The 18106-nt window shown below is 43.4% G+C and overlaps 1 protein-coding gene across 1 annotated transcript in view; it reads right to left on the minus strand.

Annotated features, from left to right (window-relative positions):
• ATRX (ATRX chromatin remodeler) overlaps positions 1–18106 on the minus strand; it is a 536186-nt gene that overhangs the window by 5873 nt on the left and 512207 nt on the right. Inside the window, exons 29-34 of the mRNA XM_085859788.1 lie at positions 17745–17922; positions 14986–15177; positions 13058–13207; positions 8605–8727; positions 8294–8389; positions 1106–1234 (exon numbers count right to left, since the gene is read on the minus strand). Coding sequence (XP_085715914.1) covers positions 1106–1234; positions 8294–8389; positions 8605–8727; positions 13058–13207; positions 14986–15177; positions 17745–17922 — 868 coding nt within the window. The remainder of the gene's footprint in view (positions 1–1105; positions 1235–8293; positions 8390–8604; positions 8728–13057; positions 13208–14985; positions 15178–17744; positions 17923–18106) is intronic.

Genomic DNA, 18106 nt, shown 5'->3' on the forward strand with positions numbered 1-18106 from the left:
GAGAGAGAGAGAGAGAGAGAGAGAGAGAGAGAGAGAGAGAGAGAGAGAGAGAGAGAGAGAGAGAGCCATTATAGGTCAGGAAAAAAAAAAAAGACTAAAAATAATTTTTCATCAAACAAAAGAATTATTATTCTGATTAAATGAAGAGCATTAATTCTGAGAAGGATTAAAGAATCATCCACTGCAGTCAAGATCAAGTTCGATTATCTTGGCCAACTCAACTTGTCAGTTTTGTTCATTTCACTTTGGGCTCTGGTCAGGATGCTTTGGATGACAAGAGAAGAGGGAAGATCCGCTGCTTGAGATTTGGATATGGGGTGGAACCTCGTTTTTTTTTCCAAATTTCTTCGACGGAAATGTTCACACTCTTTTCGATAATGATTAGAAAATAAAAAATTGTTTTTACATGTACTTTCAACAAGAAAGCCAGATCGTGTTTACCCATTTCCGGTTTATGCCTGTGTTCCTCAATGTTGTTCACACGAGTGACCAAAAGTTCTTGCCAAACCTCTTTCACTTTGTTGATTAATTTGATGTCCATCGTCGGCACCGGTAAATGTCAAAAGGAAAACTTTTGACGCTTCTTTTACAATGCGTACATCCGCACGATTTCGAAACGCTATCATCACCAGGAACATGCTATTCAATCTGCGTTAACGTTCAGTTTTTGCCACATCTCTTCATAATCCACAATCATTGGAGATAAATGTCGATCAGACTCTTGGCCAAGTAAATCGTCGAGAATTGCCAAAACTAAAGGCTGACCTTTATCGAGCCGGTTAAATCCTCACCTCCCCAATTAGGAACCTCTTTTTTCATTGGATCACATACTCGACTATTTATGTGGTAGGCATTTACACTTCTTGCGGAAATGTTTCTTCTCTGCACTGCATCTCCTGCTGCTCATTTATCAAGTGTTGGCCATTGTTGCAATCAACCCTGAGTAGGCCACAGGCCTGTTTGTCAACTGCAAAGGGAGTGTAATCCCACAATCTCACATATTTTACAAGACACGATCTCACATATTTTACATTGGTCTGTCACACCAACCCTCTACTGATCTGGTAAGCCAACCCTCTCAGTCTAACCTCGACCAATTCCTCACCACTTGGTGCCTTGCCATCAGCTGTTGGTAGTTGCTCTCCACTCGCCGGCGCTCTGCCTGCTGGTTCCTCTGCACCAGAGCGCAAACATCCAGCATCTGGCTCTCACTCAGGTTTGGGTTTGCTTCACTCTGCGTGCAAAGACATCTACGTCTCATTCATGTGTACGTGACGCGTAAACCAAAAAAAAAAAAGCAGCGATGGCGGTATGCTGTGCATGGTTGCTTTTGGGCTGTTCAGAGACACGGGCTGCTGGCAGCACTGCTTTTTAATCAGGAAAATTTTGATCTTTATGAAACGGCACTGACATTTGATCGACCGGTCCAAATTCACTTTTTATCACAAGTTCACTTGAGAATGCAAGGAATCTTTTCCATCAGTGTTACAAGCAGTTTTGAATCCTGAGGCCTCCCACTCTCCTTAGGGCCCTGTCACACCTTGACGTTTTAACCAGCAATGGCAACGTATAAAAATGTATGTAAAACGTTGGCGTACGCTGAAATTTTGATGTTTTTTTTTTAAAAGTTTTTGGCATATTCACAACGTGTTGGTCGTATGCATAACATATTAGTAACGGGCACAGAACGTTTCGTTGTGTTATTGATAACTTTTACCAACGAATGCTTAGCCTGTTGTCGGCATTCACAACCTATGCCCAACGATAGTTTAACTTACGCATAGCGCGCTAAACGTATCGCCGGCGAACTCGTGGCGTAGCCTGTTAAGAACCTGCCGGACGCCGATTTAAATCATAACCACCTGAGAATTTCAAGTGTCAACATCGCAATCACACCTTGACAATTTAGCCAGCATATGCCAGCCGATGAAAAATGTGTCTAAAACGCTAGGCGCACGTCAAATACGGTATGGGTAAGTTGTGTATACGTTAAGAGTAGGCTGGAAAACAATGAAGTACGCTGTCATATTACGTGGTACGTGTAATACGTCGTGAAATTTCAAGCATGCTGAAAATTTTACGACGTACTCGGTGTATGGCTAACACGTTCCGCATGCGTTGTCATATGTTCCTGGCACGCTCCGCGATCGTTTACACATGACGGACACATGTTAATTGTAGGTTACTCATAAGTCGAAACACGTCAAGGTAATATTTAACATACCCGCAACCTAATTTTCAACCAATGGGTAACGTCCTTTTAACCTATGAGTAGCGTGCTCTGAACCTATGTTGAACGTGCTTGAAACCTATTTGTAATGTGCATTGAACCTATTTGTAACTTGCCTTGAACCAATGACTAGCGTGCTATGAACCTATGAGTAACGTGCGTTTAACCTATGTGTAGCATGCTTTGAATCTAAGTATAACGTGCTTCTAACCTTTGAGTAACATGCTATGAACCTATGTGTAACGTATCTCAAACGCACATTGTCGTATGTAGACGAATTAGATTGACGTCTTCCGGATGACCACAGCACTTACTGAACGTGTTTCTCACTTACATCTACCGTGTAATGGCGTATTGGCAGCGTTAAGGGGAATTGGTATACACAAATGGGCTTCACAAGAGGAACCCATCATTGTTCCAGACTCCATGTTGAGTAGATGTCAATGCCAGTAGTATCAGTAGTAGTAATACTATTAGCAGTAGTTGGTGTACGTGACAGTAGTAATAGTAGTAGTCGTTGTAGTAGTAGCATTGGTAGTAGTCGTATGTCTATGTCAGTAGTAGTATGTGAGCGTGATGGGGAGGGTGTGGGTGATGATGGATCCTCTTATCGTCCACTAATAGCAGACTACTTTGCACCATTGTTCGATGTTCTTTTCGGCTAATTTTTTTTCCTCATTCCGACGATGAAATATTTCTTTGTTTTACTTTTTAAAGTATTAAAAACGACTTTGACAAATGCATAATGTACTCGTAATGAACACAGAACGCTTCGATAACTTATAGATAAGTTATACCAACAATTGTTTATTGTGTTTTTGTCATCCACAACCTATGCCCAACGATAGTCTAGCATATGCAAAGCGTAATAATTCCCAAGCACGTTATTCATAGGTTATAAATAAGTCACGGGTACCCTAAACATTACTTTGATGTGTTTCGACGTATGAGGAACTTTCAAGTCGCGTGTTGCGAAGTGTGAACAACGTTCGTGTAGCGTGCTTACAAAACGTTACTCATAGGTTAGAAATAAGTTTCGGGTACGCGAATATTACCTCTACGTGTTTCGACTTATGAGTAACATACAATTAACGTGTGTCAACGATCGCATAACGTGCCTACAACTTATGGCCAGCGTAGCGGAACGTGTGAGCCAAACGTCAAGTACGTCGTAAAATTTCAAGCATGCAAAATTTTTTGGACAACCAAAAAGTACAACGTTTTAAAGCAGCGTAATACGACCTATAGTAGTGTTTTTCAGCGTGCACCTAACGTACACATAACGTACCCATAACGTATTAGACGTGTGCCAGCGTTTTAGACAAATTTTTCATAAATCGGCATATGCTGGCTAAATCGTCAAGGTGTGACAGCCCCTTTCCCACCGTCTCCCCCTGGTGCAACTTCAGCATCTGCATCTTTAGCCAATTATGTAAGTTTACTTTCCTTTGCGTTTCATACTAGGATGTGAAAAGTGTGCATTGATCAGACGTACCAATAGACATCACAGAAAGCAGACAAAAACAAGGGATCCGCTTTGTGTAGAGGTTAAATAAAGAAAAATGTAAAAAATAAAACCCCCAAATAATTATATACAATTAAAAATGACTACTGCGATTAAAAAACAAAACAAAAAAAACAAACAAACACGTGGCTGCTGTCAACATTGTGTCCAAAGGAAATGCTTTACAACTTTCTATAAACAACTAGTATTGAAAATAAAAAACAGGAACGCACCAATTTGTGGTCACCTGACAAATGCAGATGTCCAGTGACCACAGAAATGATGGTGGCAGTGGCAATGGCGGCCCATACTCTCGATTGAGCATCGTGGCACTCATGACAAATAGTGAACGGTACCGTGGCTAAGCAGCAGCCCTGGACAGGTTGCCCCTCTGTGACAGGGTGTGGAAATTTCCACGGAGCAGCCGTGGGAAACAAACCCAAAAACAACAACACTTTGCCCACTTGACCACAGAGTTACTCGAGGTCGATATGGACTGGGGGGGACAAATCGATTTGTTTAATCCAGTGTTTTGCCTTGGACTAACTTGTATAACATAGCCACGTGTCGTGGTACACCATGTCGACTAGACCATTCCGATATGTTCTGAATTCATTGATTAATTAGTGAACACAAATTGATTCGTTCACTTGAGTGTCAAATTACAAACCTGGCTTCATCCATGCACCAAATTAGCTGCAATTGAACCCTGGTTATTTATGAGGCTTTTTAAAATATTGTTTTTTATTATTTACATGCTCGAAGCTTGTGAAAGCAATGATACAGAACAAAATCAGAACACAACATAACAAAGGGAATAGCCGGAGAAAGGGGGGGGGGGGGAATAACAACACCAAGGTGGAAAGAGAAAGTAGATAGACAAAGCCAAACAAGGGATGCAGGTAATGATGAGAGGAAGGTGAGAATGCAAAGGGTGGGCAATATGGATACAAAAGCAAACTTTTGGGAGGGGTGGGGGCTGGTTTAACGGGTGTAGAAAAAGATGATGATTTTGGATGGGGGATGACTTGAGATGGTGGTGAACAGCTGTCTTGAATATCTCGAGGGAAGAATGAGATTGAAGAGAGTATGGAAGGTAGTTCCACAGGTCGGGACAAAGAGGAACGAGAACTACGTTGTCGATGGCACACCATAGTATATTCCCGCGCGCACTGCTTTGTCCCATTAATGCTAGGTGAAATTTTATCTTGCAAAATGGATTGACTATTCTTTTCTATTTGATGTGCTTTATGACCAAAGACTTATAATGTTTACTAAATCAGAAGTCATTGCAAGCATGTCAACATTTCATGAAACATTAATTTAACACTGTCCAGCAATATAGAACTGTGCATCAATTTAATCATAGGAATGAACTGTGTATAATATTAATTATTCATAATCAATTAGATAAATACAGTAAAACCTGTGACTGTCACTCATGGGGACCACATAAGTAAGTTCTTTATAAAAGAATTTACCATGTACAATGGTAAATACACTTAAAAAAAATTACCCCCGTGTGGGGGTGACGGTCATCTCTATAATGTTTTTTACTATCATAATCGATGAACCGTTGCCAGATATCTCATAAAATGACAGACGAGATAGGTTTTGAAAATGGCGACTTTCACAACTTTCGTGACCTTGACCCTGACCTCGAATCCGGGAAAAAATATGTCGTTGGGTATCACTCATCGACCTCTACCCACATACCAAATTTCATCAAGATCGGAAGTAAAACATTTTCTTTGTACCGGGAGGTGTTTTTGACCATCTTCCAGGTTACGTGGCGGCCAAACGGGACGGAAATTCAAAAATCTGTCCGGTTAGATACAAGATAATATTTTTTACTATCATAATCAATAAACAGTTGCCGAATATATTGTAGAATGGCAGACTAGATAGGTTTTGAAAATGGCGATTTTTATAACTTACGTGACCTTGTGACCTTGACCCTGACCTTGAACCTGGACAAAAGTTATATCATTGTGCAACACTCATCGACCTCTACCCACATACTAAGTTTCATCAAGATCGGAAAGAAAAATTGTTGGGTTGTTTTTTCTTTTTTTCGAAAGAACCTTTTCGAAAGGGTTGTTGAGAAAGTAGATGAAAGGGTTTGCAGAATGGTCCTTTCAGAGAGACAGAGTGACTGTGTGTGGGATCTCTCAGGATTTAAGGACATTTCTAAGTGTTTGACCAATTTGTGATTTTGCCAATGCCTGAGGAGAGGGAAGAGGCCACTGCCTGTCTGTCAGAAGGTTGTGGGATCTTACGGTAGAGAGTGGAGTTGGGAATGAGATAGAGAGGATTTTCCAGAGTCAGAGAGATCATTGAGAAAGATTAGGACTAATATGGGGTCGAGAACACTGCCTTGTGGTACCCCAGCCTTGACAGGGAGAGGAGAAGAAAGGTTTCCATTGAGAGCCACATGTTGTCTCCGTGAGTGGAGGAAGTCAGTAATGCAAGAGTGGAGTTGACCTTGGATTCCATAGGCAGACAGTTTAGAGAGCAAGGCAAGATGCCAGACTATCAAAAGCTCAATATATGTCCAGAGAGATGGCCCTGATCTTATGTCTGATATTGAGGGCGTCCACCATTGTTGGGAGAGTAGAAGCAGTATGTCCAATGTGAAATGACCAGATCTGAATCTGAATTGATGATCTGAGATGAGGCTGTTGGAGAAAAGGAATGATTTTGTGTTAATTATGATAGTGGATTCCATGACTTTGCTGATTGAAAGTAAGCAAAATGGGCTGTAGTTAAGGGGATCTGTTTTTGCACCTCTTTTATGTAATGCTGTAATGTTGGCTGATTTCCAAGCAGATGGAAGATGACCTATGGTAAATGACAGGATGAAAAGAGCAGAAAGAGGAAGCGCAAGACTAGCACACCAGGTTTTTAAGATACGTGAGCTGATGTCGTCTGGTCCAGTTGTGGAGTCAGAGTCAAAGTTTGACAAAAACTGTTCTCCCTTTTCAGGTGAGAGACAATTTAGGAGCAATTGGATATAAGAGGGAAGGGTGGGAGAGAGGGAGAGAGAGGGAGAGAGAGGGAGAGAGAGGGAGAGAGAGGGGGAGAGAGGGAGAGAGAGGGGGGAGAGAGGGGGGAGAGAGAGGGGGAAGAGAGGGGGAAGAGAGGGGGAGAGAGAGGGGGAAAGAGGGGGAGAGAGGGGGAGAGAGGGGGGAGAGAGGGGGGAGAGAGGGGGGAGAGAGGGAAGAGAGGGAAGAGAGGGAAGAGGAGAGGGAAGAGAGAGGGGGAGAGAGGGGGAGGGAGGGGGGAGGGAGGGGGAGGGAGGGGGGAGGGAGGGGGAGGGAGGGGGAGGGAGGGGGAGGGAGGGGGGAGAGAGGGGGAGAGAGGGGGGAGAGATGGGGAGAGAGGGGGAGAGAGGGGGAGAGAGGGGGAGGAGAGGGAGGAGAGGGAGGAGAGGGAGGAGAGGGAGGAGAGGGAGGAGAGGGAGAGAGGGAGAGAGGGAGAGAGGGAGAGGGAGAGAGAGAGAGAGGGAGAGAGGGAGGTAGAGGGAGAGGGAGAGAGGGAGATAGAGAGAGAAAGAGAGGGAGAGAGAGAGACAGGGAGATAGAGAGAGAGAAAGAGAGGGAGAGAGAGAGAGAGAGAGAGAGAGAGAGAGAGAGAGAGAGAGAGAGAGAGAGATAGAGAGAGATAGAGAGGTAGAGAGATTTACCATTGGGAGAAATCCGGGTGGGAAAGTTCACAGATTGAGTCATAAGACCAATGGAGTCACAGAAGTCCTTTGCAGAAGTGCCATGGCTGGTGAGAGAGGAACTAACACTCAGCCAAGTTGCATGGTGACAATTGAAATCACCACATATGAGGAAGAGAGAGTCGAGATAAGAGACTCAAAGTTGTTCCATGTCGTCAGAGAGATAGATGTATTTGGAGTCGTCACTGTTGGGAGGACGGTATAACACACAAACACAAGGTGAGAACGGAGAGGAAGTCACAACCAGAAGTACTCCTGGGATTTGGGAGGTGTAAGAGCAGTAAATGGAGAGTGAGAAATTGAGTTTTTGATATAAATTGTGACTCCGCTGCCAGGATGGGGTTCAGCTCACTCAAACTGGAGGACACAATAGCCAGGGAGAGACATTAAGGAATCAGGGATGTCCTGTGGAAGGATTCAGTGAAGCAGATGAATATGATGTCCGGATTATCGGCAGCGGCCTGGATTGAAAACTTGTTCCCCTCTTCTAAAACCTGGTGGTGCCTTGTAAAGTCGGTCTCTGGTGTATACTCCCCTTCCATCCCCTCCCTCACTTCAAATGGCACCACAGCCGACTCCACCTTTTTGGATTCACATATTTCAAAAGAAAATTGCACTTTTTGGGGAGGGAGGGGCTGGGGGTGCAAGGAGGGTCAAGGGCATTTGTTCCTTGCATATGCCCATCTTGTCAATCTCTACAGTATACCATGTTTTGTTACAGTACAATCATGTGGGGAAAATACAAAAATTCAAGCAGGTGAACACAAAATGAAAAGCAAGCACAGGACTATGGTGTCACAAGTACGGTTTAGAAATGTGGGTTTTAGAGACTCACCACACGACGCATCACATCCTCAAATGTGTCGACTTTGTGAGTGGCGAGAATACTGTGCGCTTCGTTGACTCGTGCACGGCTCTCGTTCAGTAGATCCTGGTCAACGAGTTAGGTCACAGTCAGTAGGACCAAAAAGGGATCTGGCATTCCCGATTAATGACATTTACTCTTTCCAGTGCCCATAGTTGACTTGTCCACAGCACGATGTTAGCCACACACACCACCTGAAAAGCCTTGGGTATTTACCACCCACCATAAAATCGGTTGTACATCCTGAACTGAATCCTGAAACAGTCTTGTATCCTGCTCACCTGCAGTTGCTGAGCTGAAGTGTTAAGCATGGCAGCGGGGTTGGGGTAATCCATTGCCCACATCATATGTGAGTTTATCAGGCCCGTGTGCCCAGCCACTGGCTGCCCTTGCCGCGGCACACCCTGCAAAAAGACACAAAGCACAAATTCGTAAAAATGATCAAAACTTCCTGCATTAAACCACAGCATCATTACAATCCTGCGTGGGGCACAGAGATTCACTCTCGATCTGCAATTCGGTTTGAAAGGAACAGCGAAGTAACAGTCAAACAACCATATCGAAGAAATCTTCACAATGGCCAGGAGTAACTGCGTCGTAAAAAAAACAGTCGATTCACGGATTTCAAAGAGCCATCGTGGAAGACAAAAGCATGAAAAGTAGGCTGAAGGGGCTCGAGCAAGTTAAGCAAAACCGTAGAACCTGCCTTGAGCAAAATACTAATACACCACGTCAAATATCAACTGCGAAAGTTCCATCGCGTGTAATTAAACGAGTAACCTGGCAAGACGTTCCATCTAGAATTACAAAAATTCCACAATGGAACACGTTCACATATAATGTATGCAAAAAACGACCAATATCTTTGCCCTCCCAACTTTGCTTAGCTCGACTTCCAATTCAATTTCCCCTTGATCTCCCTCCTCACCTCACTGCCTCATCTTCGCCGACAAGGAAATATCACAACTTTATGGTTTAAAACCAATGAGCAACGTTTTGTAAGGAAATCCACGGATTGATTTTTGAATTTTTTTGGGGGGGAATAAATCCTCTTAACTGATCAGGCGAAACCTGTCTTGTAAACATTCCCAAATTCAAACACACTGTCCACGTTTTGTTATAGGCTTTGTTCATTGTATATTATATAACGTTGCCACGTCAACATTCCCAACGCTATCCAATGATGAACGAGATATCTGTGATGACAAAGTGATTGCCAAGGGTCGGCCTCGCTTGGCATCCGCGATCCAATGATGGTGCTTTTTTTCAGACCGCCATACAACCGAGACCTTCAACATTTCGGGATAGAGTGTCAATTAAGAAAGTGTGCCCACATCTAAAATCTATGCAAAAGCTCATCATGAAAATCGGAGGAAAATGCTTAAGTTGATCAAAAAGGTGTTTTTTGTTAATTTGGTCACAATCCCAAAAAGTAGGTCAAGGACACGGATCAAATACCAAGTGTACAACTTCAGCGCTGGAACACCATTATGATGCAAGAACATCTTGGAAGACCAAGTGATGTTTGAGATTCCATGTTGGCAAAAGTGTCGTGTTGTGTTGTGCCCCAGTGGAGGAGGCAGTGGTGCTCGGGGGGGGGGAAGGAAATGTGGGGTAGTTGTGGGTTTTGTGGGGTGATGGTTGATGGGGGATTGTGGGGGGATGGTGGAGTGGGGGTGTGGGATGGTGGTGGGGATTGTGGGTGTGGGATGGTTTATGGGGGAGGGCAGTGGGATCCTGAAAGTTTTAGTATCCTCGGTCAAATCATCTCGGAGGAGTAGATGATACATACATACTTTCTCTCCACTATAACTAGATAGTGGTTCAATGATTTGTAGAAATTTGTGTTGATAATAGATAATTATTTTCAGGTGCTCCAGTGGTAACTGCCGGGCAATGGCAACAGGTGTTTGATTCACCACTCAGATTATCCGCGTACAAGTGCTGGTAGCTGCGAAGAGATGGTGTTACAGTTTAAAGTGACGGCTGTTTTTTCCGCTTCATGGTGGGTATGTCATCCTATCTCGATCGTGGCAGATAACCACACAATCTAGCCATTGCTGTTGTTTCATAACAGTGCTCTGTAACACGTTCTGAGCACAAAAGCGAATATATTGTAAATCCACACTCGGTTATTCCGGACAAACCTCGTCCAATTTCTGGCAAACTTAGGATCTTTCGGCCATTGGTGAAGCATGAAACCATCTCGGTTTGTATTACTATAACAAGCACCAAGGACGAGTAGACTCAGCAAAGTTGTGGAAAATCGAAAATTATTATAACAAGGCATAGATTAGTGTCGATGTGGTCTGACCGTTTGGGTTCCCGTTTAAGAATCCTCTCGAGTCATTCAAAGTCGAGACGTGACAATGAAAATGTAGGTTGGCAGCGCTTCTTGAGGTTTCAGCGACACGTATTGCGACTTGTATCATTTTTGAACACCTCTCCAAATTGTACAATTGAGGATCGATGGATCAGACTCTCATACTCTCATACTCTCATTCTCTCTCTCATTCTCTCTCTCATTCTCTCTCTCATTCTCTCTCTCATTCTCTCTCTCATACACTCTCTCTCTCTCTCTCTCACACTCTCTCACACTCTCTCACACTCTCTCTCTCTCACACACACACACACACACACACACACACACACACACACACACACACACACACACACACACACACACACACACACACACACACACACACACACACACACACACACACACACGCACACACACGTTAAAAATTACCCCCGTGTGGGGGTGACGGTCATCTCTATTATACCACAAGTTCTCAATGTTCAGTTCTGACCGAAGACTACTGCGCAGTTCTACTGCACAGCTCGAACTGCGAAGTTTGGTTAAAGATGACTCGGCATTTTGGCGCACGTGCACGAAATTATATTTTGAAAATAAATGCCGACGTTTACATTTCGGGTTTTGAAACTTTTGCACCTTCGGCAGAAAATGTATAAATATAAAAGGCTAAAAATGTGTTTTATATTTATATTTCATTTCTCCTTCCTTCCTTCTTTGCAAATCACATCGGCGTTTTTGGCCATCTTCCAAATCACGTGACGATCAAACGGGAAGGAAATTCAAAAATCTGTCCAGTTAGATACAAGATAATATTTTTTACTATCATAATCAATAAACAGTTGCCGAATCTCTTGTAGAATGGCAGACTAGATAGGTTTTGAAAATGGCGATTTTTATAACTTACGTGACCTCGTGACCTTGACCCTGACCTTGAACCCGGACAAAAGTTCTATCGTTGTGCAACACTCATCGACCTCTACCCACATACTAAGTTTCATCAAGATCGGAAAGAAAAATTGTTGACGGACGGACGTACATTTGGTCTGGCTTTATTAGGTCATCTCGGCAGAGATGACCAAAAAGAAGGAAAAATGAGAGTGGTAAAGATCAATAAGGAAATTGTTCGATGACAATGTTTTGTCCATTGCAGCATCAAAGTTCAATTTCCAGCTTCTCATCCCATGAAAGTGAGTTGTGATCCACGATGCAATCAATCAATCAATCAATAAATAAATGAATGTGGCCGTGAGAAAACAAATTCGGTTTAAAGTTGTGACCATTCGAACCCCATGAAGGGAGGGGCAGGCAAGAATGAACTCGAGGAGGTGGACGTGGAAAGAAGAGGGCATATTGTTCAAGTAATGCATGTGATGCGAGGATTGCAAAAATGTCAAAGTGTCAATTTTTGTTTCGGCACGTTTAACAAAAATTATCGAAAAGTAAGGGTGATTGGCAGGTTATGCTGCACTGCTCCTTCCGCCCTCACCCCCCACAGCTCCACAATGGTACAAGCAATAACACCAATTTATACCCAAGAATCAGGTGGGGAACGATAATGAGTAGCAGTTCTGAAATAAATCACATCGTATGGTCTGCATCACTGCCTGTGAACGCACTGCGAATAAATAAACACAATAGGCAGACAGACAAGTGCAAATACAAAGCGACAACTCCCTGGAACTCCAAAACGTGGCTTGTCGAGACAATGTTTGCTTATACAATGTGACAATGACACCCACGACTTGATGCACGCACGGAGGTCATGCTAGGAAAAGGTAATAAACAACACAGAGCCGTGACGTGCAAAACGATGGCAGAGTCGGGTCAATAAAGCCGTCGCTTCCATTATTTGTGAGAGGCATCGTGCGGGCCGAAGCTCGACGGGTGACAGCATCTCGCACCAAACACCGAGGGCTTTCATAAGCGCTAACGTCGCTCTTCAACCTTGTGCGAACCTTTGTTCCGTTGGAAATTAAAATCCAACTAAAGGCACCACAGTTTTAATCTTTCATGTCCTTGAAGAGCTTGGCAGGTGGAGGTTTGGGCTTTTGGAATCCAATTGCATAAAAAAAATAGATGCTTTGGAAAATACCTTAGCTCAACAAAAACACAACCCTGACCTAATTGACAGCATTAACGACAAGAACAAAAACAAAAACACCGACAAAGGAACTGTGAAAAGTTAATCCCACATTCGACGTACAAGGTACAGCGAGACCGTGTAGAACAAGATTGCACTTTGATGTCGAGTCTCAGAAATGACAAAACAACTTGCAGTGCACAGTCACTGGGTTAAGGTGGTCACTTGGTCCACACTGCCATGCTGATATGTGTGGTGAAAATGAAATTGAAAAAGCAAGAAAGAACAAAGAAGAACAAGAAAAATCATGAGAAGACTTCAGAAATGGGCTGACCTTCTTTTCGGCCTCGTATTCGGCCCAGGCTGCCTTCCTCTCCTCCTCGGTTAGTTCCTCCTCCTGCTTATGGTCAAGCAGCGAGTCATGCTCATGGTACTCCACGATGGTATCCTTGCTCTCCTGAAGCAGTTCCGCCAAGATCCGATCCTGTGGGAAACGAGGAGTGATTAAAACTCCTGGTTTGGCTTCGTTGAGGTTCTGCAGATTTGATAAGCAGCAGCAATTTGTGCGCCATTCCGTGATAAGTGCTTACACTTAAGAAGGTAAAACGAAATGGTGTATATTGCCTGATGGAGGAAATCACCAAGACGTCGATAGAGATATGCTACCTGCCATGGGAAGCAAGGAGATGCTGGCGTTTCGGGCATTAACCCTTCGTCAGAGCGAAAGTGAGGCTTAATGCCAGAATCGTCAGCCTCTCCTTGATCCCCACAGCGGTTAGCATACCTTGATCAATCTCATGGTGATTCCATCTATCGTTCTATCTGTTCGCAGAAACGGATCGACCGACACAAACCTTCACCAGCAATTCTAGTTTTTCATTCTGTTTACTTGTCGGCTGCTTTCCTGCCTGCACTGCATCTCAAAATTGGAAAAACATTATTCAGTGTGTCGTCGGAAAATTTTGTTCCTAGGTATGCAGAGTTAACACAATTATCCGTCATTTAATCGAGTGAAAACGTGAACTGAAAATTTTCATCCCACCTATATGCATCCTTTCCAACGTTTGGATTTAAAAGAAAGATGCATGTTGGCTCAGGTGGGAAAAGATTTGAGACAGTAAAAAGGGTGACAATAAATGAAAGAATGAATGACAACAAATCATGCCACAATTATTTGTGGTTGCACCCAGTTCCTTGAGGATCGTGCGCGGCTGACCCAGATATAGGCTTGGGTTTATGAGTTTGCTGCACGGAGGATGAATGCTTTTATTACAAGAATAAAACTGACGTAACCGACACACTCCCACACCCAACCATTCACCCCCTAAAGGCTATGATGAGAATGCACCGCTCTATGACTTGTGGTCTTCATTGTAGCTACATGTCTCAGCCGACGCTCTCCCCACCTTTTTCCTTATCCCCACCACCCCATCCCCAAAATAGAGTCGATTTTCAAAGTTTTGTAATCTTCAAAAAAAGGAATAGTTAACTGTAGAGTAATCACGCATTTGATTGAGTAAATGCGAGGTAATGTTTGGATTGGGGTGGTGCTGGCGGTTGGGGGGGGGGAAGCAGAGATCAAATGGACGACAATCTAAGTGGCAAGATTCAGTGAAGTTGGATCGAGGATGAAAGGTATGAAGGTTAGAGGAGAAAAAACAAGTGAAGGACATTATAAAGTAACAATTTCGCGAAGTGGAATGGCCTGATAAATGAGTTAGCCACAAATAGTATCTGCAGCACAACCGAGGAGGATAAATGACTCGCACTTAAAATACCAGAAAGACAAATAAAACAAATGATCCAATGTAGGACCACCATATTCAGGAACAGGCCGTTGCACCCATTCTGTCACCACCATATCAGATCGTCCCTATCCAAAACCATGATCTGTTCTACCCCTGTTAACCCTCAACAAGCCCCCTTCTTTCCAAATTTCCAGTTTTTCTTTCCTGAAAGTTTGCCTTCTGCATCCATCTTGTCCAGCTTGTGTGTACTGCCCTAACCCCCCAATCTTCCCCACATCCGTTATTTCTCCAAGTCTCCCTCTATTTTGTCCCTCAAACCTGCTGTTGGTGTGTTTACCCCCTCTCTCTTTCTACTGTTCCCTTTGTTCTGTTACGTCCTGATCCATTCTATGTTATAGCAACTCCAGGAGCCTCAACTTTGTACACAAAAAAACAATAAAATATGAACACCACCAATGTTGAATAAATATGAGTACTGCCAAAGAAAAATAAAAAAAAAAATTGGTTAGGGTGCCTTTGGCAAGCGAGGTGTTGGTCGCTTCTTCTTCTTTGTGTTTGGGTCATCCAGGTGGTCCGGTTCGAAGCTGTAAAGCTCCCCAAGTTCATGCATGGTAAAGTGTCGTTCGACCTGTTGCTGGTCTACAACACGGAAGGACAAGGACTGCTTCGTCACCTGCCGGTCGTAGATTTTTTCCTCCATGGTTCCCTAAAGCGCAATGGAAAGAAAACGAGGGAAGAAGAACATATTTCGTTTTTAAAAGAATACAGACTTCACTATGGCAGGTTTCATCACAAGATAAAGGCTCAGAAAAGAAACTGATGAAATGCAACAAGTCAAAGCCTCGTGCAATAAAACACATCAAGCCCGGAACAACAGGATGACGTATTATTTGACAACGGTGGATTGGAGAATCCTGTTTGAAATTTTTCATCAAGATCCATTGAGCCGTTTGAGAAATCGAGTTAAATTCTCTATTCTTTCCAGGCCGTTCAACGGCATTATGGCCAAACGGGAACTGCAGGTGAAGCAGCACAAGGTGAGATGACATTTTTGGAGGGAGAGGGGAGGGAAATTGAGGGGGGGGGGGTTCCATGGCTTTAGTCAATCGCTCATAGGCCTTGAGTGCGAGTGACCATCCTTTATTATCCCAAGCACGCGAATCGAAAAGTGGGGTTAAAGTAATTGGTTCACTTTGTCTATCTGTCTGTCTAACTGTCTGTCTACAAATGCCAGTTTATGATCAATGAACAATTTAATTTCAATCAAAAATATAAATGAATGTTATATTTTGAACACGAATCGGAACATGAACCTGTAATTTAGCAGTCCTAACTCTAGAGAGGAGTGAGATGATTGTTTTATTCTGTCTGCCTGTCTGGCAGTCAAACAAAAATGGAGAAATCATTCCAAACAGGAAACACTGTTTTTTGAGGACGTCACAGAGGTTACAAACAACAGGTACGAATAACTAATATAACGTGTTCGATAAGTTGGTGCAATAGACGCTGGGGAAAACGGCACGACCCTTCCAAATTAATTTTTTTCCCACAACCTTTAAAATCTTTATTTTATTTCAAATGGATTATATACTTGAACAATGTAGAACAAACACAAACTGTCTTTTTGGCGCTTTCAAACCCCTTCTGATTAAGCAGTACTTGAACAAAATATTCCGGCATTTTACGTCATCACGACCAATCAAATTTGCCGCTTGCAGACTCCGCCCATGTTCTCGTTTCTCAAGAACGTGCGGGGTAAGGTGTTCTATGAGCTCTCGAGTGAATAATTGAAAGGGGGAGTGAGGGTGGGAAGTGGGTTCGGGGCTAGTAATGATACAACAAATTTTCGAAAATACTGTAGTGTAACAATCGATCCTCTGAATGTACCACTTCATTACAGAGAGACGCGATTGAATGACTCATTCAAATGAAACCTTACAAAAAGTTTCCCAATTTTGATTTAAAAAAAAAAAAATGAACAGCACACTTTCTTTCTATGAAGATCAAGGTTCTTGAAAGAGCGAAGTGACAGAGCAAAAAAAAAAAAGGCAATTAACTGACAGTGGGATAATAGTCGGGCACAACTGGCAAAGGAAAGCACAAAGAGGGGGGAGAGGGAGGAGAAGAAAAAGAAGAGAGAAGGGAAAAGGAGGAGTGATGAGCGGATTGGAGGGGAGCAAGAGGAGAGAAAACACAGCAACCTGGGAGTAAGATGGTTGGGCTAAGTAGAGTTAATGGGGGTAGAAAAGATACCACCGTAAGACCGCAGCAACTCATGACCTTTGGCCTCAAGCCAAAGTTAAGCAATCGATGCTGCCTTTTTATTCACAAACCCACCACATCATTTCTGGGTCATGGGCCAATTGAAAGGTGACTTTCAAAGAGTTTGAGCCGACCATCATCAATGTTGGGCCCATTCTGGGTTTGCAACTGGCATGATCTCTCATGAGATGGCTGCACATGAGCAGTTGTGCGAACGCTTTGCAATCGATATATCTCATGGTTGGTGCCCTGTTGCTTCCTTCTTATGCTCCGAGTTAACATTATTGCTCCTGGCCATAAATATACGGAAGACACGCGGAAAAACTTTGCACAGTCTGTGAGCAAGCAGTGGTGGCTTGCAAAATGGGTGGTGTGGTGTGGAAGGATTTTTAATAGGCATGACTTATCATTTGCACCTTTGTCATCCGGATTTCATAACCTGTACTCGAGGTTCGTTTTGTATGAAATGGGTGATGTTTACCCATTCCTATAAATCTCTCAGCCTTTTGTACGCTATGCATTGAGGAATAACCAGCGATGTTGATTGGCGTTGGCATCAGGGTGATGATCAGATTCTGCACGGGCACATGCTATCGTCGATTGAGCAAACCTCTTCAAAATGAAATTCATTACATATCTGGGAAACCACTCCACCACTCTCCTATATTGATGCCAATTTTCTCCAAGGGTTTGTGTGTGCCGATGCTTTGTGGAATCGTGATTTAGCCGTTAAAACTGCCTCAGATGGTCCAGCTCTGAAGCTACCCGGTACGTGTAACCCACATTTAAAGCTCTGCTTTAATCAAGGAAGGTAACTTCCCTTCTACATTTTCACTTGCAAACAGCTTTAATTGATATAATATATGTGAGACCTATTGACCACAGCTACCATGATGGATGAGAAACACCAAAGGCAGTGAGAGTTCGTAAGACAAGATCTTCCGCATTATTGTTAGTCGGTCACAGGGTATGGCAAACAACAGCCAAAAAGACAGAATTAGTTTTGATCACCTGAGCCAATAAGCGGTACACGAAGACATGCTTGTTTTGCCCAAATCGATACACTCTGAAGATACTCTGGATGTCATAAGATGGGTTCCACGAAGCATCAAAAACGATGACACGGTTCGCAGCCACCAGGTTGATTCCGAGCGACCCGGCCTTCGTGGAGATGAGAAACAGTCGGCCCCTGAAACCACAGTGAAGTAAAGCAAGAATTACAATGACAAACCATGATTTCATGTCTCGTGGAGTGACCAAAGACGTGGGGTGGCGAAGATGCACCACGGTGTCTTGTAAGAAGAATTAAAACCGAAGTCATCCTTTATGCCTGAAAAAGTGTCATGTGTCATTGTCTGAACAATTACACGTGA

This window comes from Eptatretus burgeri, chromosome 16, assembly GCF_056783735.1.
Source record: "Eptatretus burgeri isolate ZD-2024b chromosome 16, Ebu_testis_v1, whole genome shotgun sequence".
NCBI classification, from domain to species: Eukaryota; Metazoa; Chordata; class Myxini; order Myxiniformes; family Myxinidae; genus Eptatretus; species Eptatretus burgeri.